Raw genomic sequence first — 11931 nt, forward strand, 5'->3', positions numbered from 1 at the left:
GGGCTTCTTGGACGTTTTTCCCTTCTCCTATATATAGGAGTCCTTTTTCATTCATTAAAGACAATTTAGATTGATATTAAGAATATTTGAGAGAGTTCTTTGAACCTTTGTGACTTGTTCTTTGAGAATTTATCTTTAAACCTTTACTAGTTTCATAGTTTAAGGTATAAAGTAACTTCTTCTTGTGATATCTTTGGTTTCTTTTTGGTATTCTTTAGAAGGTGATTAGTTTCTACATACTAATTATTGTCTTTAGTTACTCATAAAGCGGTCAAGATCCGAATCTATCGTTTTGATTCGTTTTCTCAAGTAAAGGCGTTAGATTTCTTCCATAAATCTATACGTTGTTACTTGGATCTTTTCAAGGCCTTAGAACATCTAATCTTTGGAAATTCGTGGATCTTTCCTTCGAATTTCCCATATCTTTATTTAGTTTTTTTGTTTCTTTTCTTTGTGCTTCCGCATTCTAATATTTAATTCTCTATTTGTGATCTCCCTTAACCTTGTTGTTATCAAACAAGTCATTTAATATGTTGTTAGAGTTGCTACGAGATGCATTGCCTAATGGCGAGACACTTCCTAAGTCGCATTATGATGCCAAAAACATGCTACAAGGTTTGGGATTAGGATACATTTCGATTCATGCTTGTAAATATGATTGTGTGCTTTATTGGGGTGAATTTAAAGATAGACAAGAATGTCCACAATGTGGTACTTCAAGGTGGAAAATTGAAAAGGGAAAGGGTAAAAAGATTCCTCATAAAGTCTTACGATATTTTCCCTTAAAGCCGAGACTTCAAAGATTATTTATGTCAAAAAAAACAAGCACTGACATGAGGTGGCATAAAGAAACATATCTTGATGAGACGAATGTGTTAAGACATCCAGTTGATTCTGAAGCTTGGAAAGAGTTTGATAAGAATCATACGTGGTTTGCACAAGAACCACGTAATATTAGACTTGGCCTCGCGACTGATGGTTTCAACCCATTTGGGAATATGAGCACAAACTATAGCATGTGGCCTGTAATTTTATTTCCTTATAATCTTCCTCCATGGAAATGCTTTACTGATCCATTTATGATGATGTCACTACTTATTCCTGGTCCTCAAGCACCTGGAAAGGATATTGATGTTTACTTGCGGCCTTTGGTTGATGAATTGAAAGAGTTATGGAGTGATGGTGTAGAGACATTTGATGCTTCCACAGGGGAGTGCTTCAAGATGCATGCTGCTGTTTTATGGACCATAAATGACTTTCCAGCTTATGGTAAGTGTTTATATTTCTTATTGTTCAATATGTCTAAATAATCTCCAGCCTAAAAATTGTTTCCTATTTATTTATTAGCATTTGGACATATTTTTATTCCCATTATTTATATGTTTCTAATCTAGGATACACTTCTTGTTTAAGAAGAGCTACGAACATAAATTTAATAACAGGGGAACACATAACTGTAATAGCTAACATATATTATTTCTTTTGTATTAGCTAATTTATCTGGATGGAGTACTAAAGGATACATGGCATGCCCTACTTGCAATAAGGATGCACTGTCACAAAAGGTATGAAGTAAAATTTGCTACATGGGTCACCGTCGGTATCTTAAACCTAGCCACGCATGGAGAAGAAGCATGAAGTTTGATGGGAAGGTAGAAAAAAGATTGAAACCAAAAGAGCTCTCAGGAGATGATGTCTTACAACAATTGGATCTACTCAATACTTATAGACCAGGAAAACACTCAAATAATAAGAAAAAAAAGCGTCTTCCTATAGAGTTGAATTGGGTGAGGAAAAGTATTTTCTTTGAGTTACCATACTGGAAGAACTTGAAGTTGCGGCATAATTTAGATGTCATGCACATAGAAAAGAACATTTGTGAGAGTATTTTGGGGACATTACTGAATATTGACAGGAAAACTAAAGACACAGAGAAAGCAAGAGAAGATCTTAAGGATATGAACATAAGAAAGGAACTATGGTTGCAACATGATGATTCTAGTTATACAAAGCCATCTGCTTGTTATAACATGTCAGAAAAAGAGAAAAAAGAATTTGGGGAATTTTTGAAATGTGTTAAATTTCCTGATGGTTATGCTTCAAATATCTCAAGGTGTGTAAGTGCAGATGGTGTTAAGTTAGCTAAACTCAAAAGTCATGATTATCATGTTTTGCTACAACGATTGCTACCTATAACTATTCGTGGATTTGGAAATAAAGATGTCTCTTTAGCATTGATTGAGTTAGGTCATTTCTTTCAACGGTTGTGTTGTAAGACATTGAAACGAGATGACTTAGAACAACTTGAAAGGGATATAGTTATTATATCTTTCCACCTGCTTTTTTTGATATTATGGTACATTTGGCTGTACATTTACCACGAGAAGCTATGTATGGGGGACCAGTACAGTATCGTTGGATGTACAAAATTGAGAGATTTTTGTGTAAGCTTAAGCGTTATGTGCGAAACAAGGCGCGACCAGAAGGTTCTATTGCAGAAGGTTATATTATTGATGAATGTTTGACATTTTTCTCTATGTATCTTACTAACATTGAGACTAGATTTAATCGTGAAGATCGAAATGCTGATGGATCTAGCAACAAAGAGGAACATGTTCTGGACATATTTTCTAAAAGTGTTAGACCATTTAAAGGAGAATATGATGCAATACCGAAGAAAGATTTTGATATGGCTCAGTGGTATGTGTTAAATAATTGTGAAGAAGCAGAGCCTTTTCTACAGTAAGTTTTCCTATTTATCTATATTGGTTTTCTGTTATTTTAAATTACTCATAAATTCATTTTTCCTATGTAGGGAACACAAAAATGAGTTGTTAAACCAAGATGTTGTGAATATAGAAGAGAAACATAGAGAACATTTTTCTTTATGGTTCAAAGGGAAAGTAAGTGATTTTTAAAAATGACAATCGTGTTGTGTTTAAGTTTAACTTTTTCTTCTTTACTAATTGAATGTAATAATTTTTCATCATAGATTATGCATTTGTCTAATAAGGAGAATTCAATGTCTATCAAGAAGTTATATCCTTTGGCAATGGGACCTGATGTTCGAGGAAGGAGATATCCTGGTTGTATTGTTAATGGTGTTAGGTACCATATTCAAAGTCGTGATGAATTACGTAAAAGTCAAAATAGTGGCATAGTTGTTGAAGGCTATCATGAAAATGAAGTGATTGACTTTTATGGTATTATAGTTGACATTATTGAGTTAGAGTATATAGAAGGCAATCGAGTTGTTCTATTTAAATGCAAGTGGTTTGATCTTCGTAAAAAAACTGGGATGCAGAACGATAAAAATTTTACCAGTATAAATGTAAATAGATTTTGGTATGAACATGATTCTTTTGTACTAGCTACTCAAGCAAAGCAAGTATTTTATATTTGTGATCCGAAATTAGGAAGAAATTGGCGAATTGTGCAAAAATTTCAAGATAGACATATATATGATGTGCTAGAGATGCAAAATTCAAAGGTGGAAAGTGATGAATTACACACTACTGATGAAGTGTATCAAGATGTGTCAATGGAAAGTAACATGATAGATGTTTCTATTGAGGATATGCCGATCCAATTACATAGAGATGATGTTGATTCAATTACCTTGGATTCAAGTGCATATGAATTGAAGGTTCAAACAGAACATGAAGTTGGTTACAATACCGAAGATTCTGACCTAGAGGACGACAGTATAATTGAGTACATAAGTGATCTTGATAGAACTGAAGGCACTACAAGTATTGATAAAGATGAAGATGGTGACATAGATGATGAAGATGACATTGATTTTTTATGTAACTTCATAGCTGTAGGGGCTTACCTTTCATTGACTACGACTAGTGCGTCTCTCCTTCTTCTTCCAGGTATGTATTCTATTATTCTTGTTCCTCATCATCTCCTTTTTCTTCTTCCTCGCTAGAGTCTGGCTAAAAAAATAATTTCAAACTTTTGCTCGCACTCGTTTGACTGTTTCCTCTGTTTCATTAGACTTCTATTGGAGTTTTCTCTATTTTTTAAATTTTGGGTGTGGTCTGGATTGTTTTCTTTCATTAAGTGTTTTCTTATTTAATACATTAACTTAATTTGGATTGCATTGGATTGTCCTATGGAGGATGTTCCTCTATCTACATAAATCAAGTCACATTTGTGATCTCTAAGAATACCACCAGCCCCAATCTTTCCTGGGTTCTCCAAAGCGCTCCCATGAGTATTTAATTTAACAATGGATGGAAGAGGTTTAAACCAGTTAACTTGAATGACCCTCATGTCTTGTTTACAACTTTCAATTAGAGAAATCAGCTCATTCCTGGACTTCAGGATCAACATTACAGTTTTTGGGCTTTTGAGAATTTATTTCTGAATTCATACCTGCCTGCAAGCGTTGTGAATTTTGCTGCTTAGCATCCTTATGACTCTGAGGTGATCTAGGACTGTAAACATTATTACTATTGCCATCTCTAGAACTGGATATTGGCACGGTGGAATGACTTGATTCTTTGAGCATAGCTAGATTAAAGTGTGCTATTTCCTCTCCAGTTGTTGGAGTCACTCGAATTGCACCAGAAATAACCTGAGAAATAATTTCTTGAATCCAACAACAGTGTTCATTTGGAATCGCTCCCCTGCTCTTCTTATTGTTACTCGATTTCTCATCAACATCAAAAACCTTTCTTATTGATGGAAATTTATTTTTGAAGTTGGTCTCCAAATCTTGAAGTTCTCCTCACAGTTATGTGAGTTGTTGGATCTGGTACAACCAGCATATTTGATGAAGCTGTTCAGTCTTCAAATCAGTATCTTGATGTGGCATTTGCACCATCAAAGGGTATTGAGTAAACTTCCCACTTGCTCTTTTGACATTTAGAAATAGCATAAGGCACACACATGTGCATCAGGGATGACACTTGCATTTGTCATTCATTTAAATACATTTTTTTACTTGCAAACTGTTCTGCAGTAAAAAATTGACTGATGTTATGTTTTTGCCTGACTGACTGAAAATTTCATTCTATTTGCATTTTCAGCAACTGGCAAGGTTTTAGCTTTAGAGCTTCCGAAGAATGGGAATAACAAGTGCACTGTTCTCTATCCTGCTTCAGCAAAAGCCAGCACTGACATCGGTATATTGCTCCATCTCTTTATGTTTCTGTCTCGCCTAATTCTCCTATCAACCTGATTTCATACAGAAATCTCTTTTTCCATGCATTCTCATTCTGATTTTTCTGGTTCTGTAGGGATCTATAGTTTCTGCAGAGGTGCCTTTTTCTATTGTAAACCGTTATTCAAGAAAAAAATTAAAAAGGAAGAACAAAAGAAACATATTAACCCCAAAATTCACAGCCCATTCCCTTTCCTCATGGCCATAATCTGTACAAGAGTCTCATTCATCCGATATTTTGCAACTGTCTCAGCTTGATAGTTTATGTTTAGTATGCAAATTTTCCTCGGAATACAGAAGTACTTTGAGTAGTTTTAAACTGACATATGGCTCCTTTATTTCAGAGCAAGGACATTCTGGGCGGGGATTCGAGGTTACTCGGCTGAACACTTACACAACGGTATGATATTTCTCCATTGCCCAATTGGAGAAGAAAATTCATTTTTACTCACATGAGACCAGTGTGCTTGCAAATTTGGTAACACGCACTTGCCCTGAAAAAGAGGGCCACTTATCATCTTTTCCTGACATATGGTCAAAGTTCAGATAGAGCACCACATCTTGGATCCTTCTCTTGAGATGGAACTAATTAGATTTCATTCTACTGCGTATAACCTTTCCATTTCTTGCAGGCACCAGTCAATCACGTTGATCAATATCTTCTTGAACTAGCACTCTCTGCTCCCGTTGTTGCTGTAGCATCTCCTTCTGCCCTCAGGTACAATGTTCCAAAATATTCATTTTTATAGCAAAAGTAGACAGATGACACGTTGATATCTATTATTGGCATAAGCAAGTGCACTAATTCTATAGCGGATAACTGTAATTCCACCAACATGCTAGAAAATATTAGACAGATGTTTCCGGACATAGTTCATTGAGCCAGTGAACAGGGTATGGTTCATTTAGAGGCTTTATTCTCTTTTTCCTTTCTCATTCCTTTTTCCTTCTGCTGGGTTATTTGACAGGGTATGGGCTAATCTTACTGCATCGAGACAGTGGGACAATGCTGTTGCATATATTGGGGAGACAACAACTTCTGCAGCTAAAAAACATGGGTTCAGAAATATATACTATCCAACAAGTCCTGGTCTTGAAGGGTAACTTGTTGATCTAAGTCTCTTATTCTGTTTTTTTGATTGACTTTTCTTCCTTTCTGGTTGTCCCTAATATTATAAGTTACTTTGACTCTGTTCTGCAAGAAGAAGAGTGCTACTTCCAATACATAAACTGCTATTTTAGCATCTATGTTTGCCTCATGTAGTTGGTATGATCTCTTTTGCTGTGAAGTAACTATTCACTGTCATATGGAAGGAGTTGGCTGTGAGAAGAGTATAAAGCATCAAATGGGAAACTATACTTCATTCTGGTCCTTGTCTTTATATTTTCTTTCTTCAGAAGTCATATATAGGGAATAGGGATCATATATTCTTTGTTTGTCCCTTCTAACCTATGTAGTTTTCTATCTAAATTATACAATAAACCAGTGAGAATCATCCCAGATACCATTCATAAGACTTAGCTCTCTGCTGCATAGGGTTATCTCTTAGAAATTTTAACCTTCCTGTAACCATTCACAATATTATTTGTTCAACTTTTTCAATATTATGGAGCTCAATGTTAAATGAGACACTTCTTTCAAAAGCTCACCTTCAAAACTCTACAGAAGTTCTAAGATACCCATCCTTTTCTATTCTTACCTATTTACCACATTTTTCTTGTGTCTTAATAGTGGCTCATAATTTTCCATAGTACTTTATTGAATTGGTAATTACTACTTCTAATGCTTCGATTTTATCATTACATGTTTGTTTTTTTGCTTCGGTTATTGTACTGTTTGTTGTTGCTACCGATATGGTTACTTCACTATGGCATTTCCTTTCGTCATTGGTTTTGATATGCTTTATTTGAGTAAAGGGTCTATTGGGAGCAGTCTCTCTACCTTCACAAGGTAGTGGTAAGGCTGCGTGCACACCACCCTCCCAGACCCCACTTGTGGGAATACACTCGGTATGTTGTTGGTAATTACTACTACTACTGCTACTATTTTTTAAGGTAATATTTTAGTAAGTAGCTTTCAGTGAAGGATAGCATTGTATTAAGTAGCTTTACAAGAGACTATTATTCTCCTTGCTTGACTCTCTTTGAGAATATTGTGTGTATTAGATAGAATCAATTACATAGATATTATTTATTTGTAGTTATGTCTTTCCTAATTTTGACTAGATGTCTATATAAACACTCAATTGCTCAGGAGAATGATCAAGCAATGCATTCTCAATTCTTTTTCCTTGTATCTCTTTATCACATTCTTGTCTGATAAAGGGCAAGGCGCTACTGCTATTTATCCTCTTTTTCTTATGCCCCTTGTCTTGGCAATCAAAACTCCCATCTGACTAGAAGGTTATATGCTGAGTAAATTGGGTGATGTTGTGACTTGGCAAGTACAAGTTTAATTTGAATATTTGTGTTTCATCTTTCTACAACTATATCAAATAAAAATCAGACTAAATTTAAGTCAAATGTTAGTACTGTAAGTTATTCCATTGAGAAAGCTTAAGCATTTAGGAGCTAGGGTTGAGTGGCTTGGTGAATGATCATGCAGAATGTGGTGGATAATCTTTATTGTCAAGCACCAGATTTTAAGTGTCAGGTTCTTGGCTATTTCCTAACTGCTAATATGAGTACTTGTGATAGAACCCGGTTCTAAATTGGGGCAAAGACCATATGCTGATATGCTCATTGACCCATGGGAGTATTACCTCTCCTGCTGACTCTTTTAGGGATGTAGTGAGATATCTAGGAGGCAGGGACTATATATTGGTTTCCACTTTCTGTTATGTATTTGTCAGTTACGCTTAAATTTGATCTACTTGATGCTATGAGGTCACATGATGCAGGTGGGTAAGCAGTGTTCTGGAAGCATTAGAAGTTAATGAGCAAGTCCAAAAGGTTTGGTGCAATTTTTGTGTTGTTTTAGTGCGAATATGGTGCTGCTTTTTTGGTGCAATTTTGGAGTCTGTTTTTGGAGCTTTTCTCGTGCAGTTTTGGAGCTGTTTTGCTGTTGTTACGGTGATTTTCTGTTGTTGTTTTTGGTGCAGTTCTAGTGCTTTCTGGTGGTGGTGTTGATGCAAGTTTAATGCTGATTCTGGCTATTGTGATGCTGCTGTTTTGGTGTAATTCAAATGTTGTTTTGATACTTTTCTGGTGTAATTTTTGATCTTTTGCTGCTATGTTGGTGCAACCATAGTGTTGTATTAGTGTGAATTTCGTCCAGCTATTTTGGTTCATTGTCAATACTATTTAGGTGCAATTCTAATGCTATTTTGATGAACTTTTGGAGCTATTTTGATGCATTGTTGGTGCTCTGTTGCGGTTTTGGTAAAGGTTTACTAAAATTTTAGTGTTGTTCGTTCTAGTACAACTCTGATGTCTACTTGTCATGTCTCGAGAATGGTGTAGTCACTACAATAATTGACGATTTCTTCTATGTTAGAGGTTATAGAAGACCTGGAAAACATATTTGCTCAAGTAGTAGAGGCTTTTCATTCATATTATTTTTTGTTAATATTATTTACCCAGAAAATATTTTTGTTCCTTATTTATTAGTGTTGTTAATCTATTTTAAATATTCATTATGAGATGTCTTTAATAACATGCATCTCTTTTGTCAAGTGGCTGACATTGATTTTATTTTTGTCAAAAAATTGTTATACATGTCTGCAATGAACACAAAAAATTGTTATACATGTCTACATAAATACAGAAAATTTACCTTATATATACCGTGTAATTTTTTACCGAGGGGGTTCAGGTGAACCCCTTGGAACCCATATGGGTCCGGCCCTGCTGGTGAACTCTCTCACTACCCTATAGATCTACACTCGAGCGTAGCCAAATGTTATTTTTATATTTAAATTTTAAAAAATCGTGATAAATGGTTAAATTATTCAACTACAAAATTTAAATTGTCACTATTTAACCATTGTATATTTTGTGACAAAATTATGTTGTCAATAAGTTGCAGGTTAATTAGAGACAATAAAATAATCGTCACTAATTGCTTATATTATTAGAGACGAAAACTAAGGTCACTATTAAATATATAATTTTGTGGCTAAAAGCTTACAACATTCAACTACGAACTCTATTTTGTCGCTATTGCAACAACTTATATTTTGTGATGAAATTTTTTCGTGTCCAAAATTGTAACTAATTTTATGACAAATAACATTTTGTCACAAATTGGATACATTATTAGCAACAAAATAATGTGTCATTGATGAATTAAAATTTGTCACTAGTTGTACTTAATAAATGGCGCCAAATTATTTTTTGGTGGGAAACTTTACTGGACAAAACTTTGCTACGAAATTGTACATTTCGTCACTAAAAGTATGTTGCACATACATTTAAATACGAAATGTATTTTTTGTCATAAAAGGTGAATAATTAGTGACGAATTTTATATCGTAACTAATAATTTCGTAGCTAAATATCACATTTGTTGTAGTGTTATAAAACACCAACAAACCCTCAAGCCTAAAAACACCTTTAAAAAACACTAAACCTAAAAACCTCCTTATAATCCCTAATCCCTAAAAACTCTAAATTTGAAACCCTTAGCCGTAAGAACCCATAAACAGTAAAAAATCATAACAATCTCGAAAGCCCCTTTTAAAATCCTAAACCTAAAAAATTCAACAAAAACTTAAGCCTTAAACCTTAAAAACCCTTAAATAAAAACTTAGACCTTATATCCAAAGTAATTTTAAACCGTTCCGCCTAAACCTTTGGGCTAAACCCTAAGAAACCCTAAACTTTATGAATTAAAAGAAACCCTAAAAAACTTTTAAAAGCCTAAACTTTTAAAAACCCAAAACCCTAAAAACCCTATAAATCCCCTAAGATCGAAGAACCCCTTAATCGTTAAAAAACATAGAAATCCTAAACACCTTAAAACCCTATACTTAAATATTCCTCTAAACCTAAAAACCCTAAGAAAATTCGTTAATCTAAAACCCCAAGTCCTAAGCCCTTAGAGCTCATATATCGGAAATACAATAATGATCTTAAAATTCTTTAACAATCCTAGATTGAAAAAACCTCTTGACCGAATTTTTATTAGAAAAAATTAAGCTCTAAACCCTAACCTAAAAACCCTTAACCAAATACCTAAACACTTCTTAATCATGTTCAGATTATATCGTTGTTCAATATGCTCTATTCAGTTATATATATTTGTTCAGATTTATCATGTCATGCATGCTCAGAATCTTTCAACTACTGATACATAGTCTACGCTACATCTTCTCTTGATGTAGGTTCAGGTCCTTATCATTCAGCTCACGCGGTAATCGGTTAACGATCTATATTCAGCAATATAAGTGGTGAGCCCTCGTTTTTCGAGGATCATTTACATGCTTTATATTCAGTCTTTCTTTTTAGTTTCAGTTTTGCTAGAGTTAGCTGGGGGTATGTCCCAGCATCTCTAGTCAGTTAGGGGCTTTTATTCATACATTGTTTTTGTCACACCCCGAGGTTACCCACTTGACGTAACACGAGAACTACGATCACGAGTGACCCCAAGATCACCTTGAGTTGGCATATCATATGCATATTAGATCAACACCTTTAAAAGCCTAAACCTAAGAAATCTGAAATCCCTAAGAAAACCTAAACCCAAAACCCTAAACCCTAAGAAATACTAAACCCTAAACTTTAGGGAAATCCCAAGACTTATGAAACACCAACAAATCCTAAAGCCTAAAATCGCCTTTAAAAACACTAAACATAAAAAACACCGTTATAATCCCTAATCCCTAAAAACTCTAAATTTAAAATCCTAAACCCTTTACCCAAAGAAACCCTAAGCCGTAAGAACCCCTAAACAGTAAAAAATCATAACAATCTTGAAAACCCCTTTTAAAATACTAAACCTAAAAAAATTCTAAACCTTAAAAACCTTTAAATAAAAACTTAGACCTTATACCCAAAGAAATCCTAAACCCTTCCGCCTAAACCTTAGGGCTAAACCCTAAGAAACCCTAAACTTTAAGAAATAAAAGAAACCCTAAAAAACTTTTAAAATCCTAAACTTTTAAAAACCCAAAACCCAAAACTATAGAAAAACCAAAATCCTATAAAACCTAAACCCTAAACCATAGAAAATCCATAACCCTAAACACTAAACCCTACACCCTAAATGATCCACAAAAACCTAGGAGACCTTAAATGTTAAACTTAAACCCTAAGAAACCCAAACCCTAAACCTTAGGGATAAACAGCCAACCCTGAGCCTTATGAATTTCTAAGAATCCCTAAGAAGCCCTAAATTCTAAGAAAAGCTACATACTAAAACCCTTTAAAACGTAAACACTAAACCCTACAACCTAAATGAACCCAAAAAAAACCTAGGAGGCTTAAATGTTAAACTTAAATCCTAAGAAACTTAAACCCTAAACCTTAGGGATAAACCAACAACCATAAGCCTTATGAAACTATAAGATGCCCTAAACCCTAAGAAATCCTAAATCCTAAGAAATGCTAAACATTAAAAACCTTTAAAACCCGAAAACTAAAAATCCAGAAAACAAACCTTAAAAACCCTAAAAGAAATCTATAATCTAAAACCCCAAGTCCTAAACCCTTATAGCTCATATATCGTAACAACAATAATGATCCCAAAAAATCTTTTAAATCCTTAAAGAAAAAAACTCGTGACCGATTTTTGTTAGAAAAACATAAGCTCTAAACCC

At 34.3% G+C, this 11931-nt stretch overlaps 1 protein-coding gene across 1 annotated transcript; it reads left to right on the forward strand.

Moving 5' to 3' along the window:
- Positions 1–526: 526 nt before the first annotated feature.
- On the forward strand, positions 527–1571 carry LOC125832566 (uncharacterized). Its single transcript, XM_049511785.1, has 2 exons — positions 527–1269; positions 1492–1571. Exons 1-2 carry the CDS (start codon positions 531–533, stop codon positions 1569–1571), a joined length of 819 nt encoding a protein of 272 aa, XP_049367742.1. The 5' UTR covers positions 527–530.
- The last annotated feature ends 10360 nt before the right edge of the window (positions 1572–11931 follow it).

This window comes from Solanum verrucosum, unplaced genomic scaffold (genome assembly GCF_900185275.1).
Source record: "Solanum verrucosum unplaced genomic scaffold, falcon-dt-bn FXZP01001072.1, whole genome shotgun sequence".
Classification (NCBI taxonomy): Eukaryota; Viridiplantae; Streptophyta; class Magnoliopsida; order Solanales; family Solanaceae; genus Solanum; species Solanum verrucosum.

What these genes read in the sequence shown, in the direction of transcription:
- LOC125832566 (XM_049511785.1), top strand. Translation starts at nt 531, where the DNA reads ATGTTGTTAGAGTTGCTACGAGATGCATTGCCTAATGGCGAGACACTT. An exon ending in AAATGACTTTCCAGCTTATG is followed by an intron (nt 1,270 to 1,491) that starts GTAAGTGTTTAT and finishes CTTTTGTATTAG; the next exon opens with CTAATTTATCTGGATGGAGT.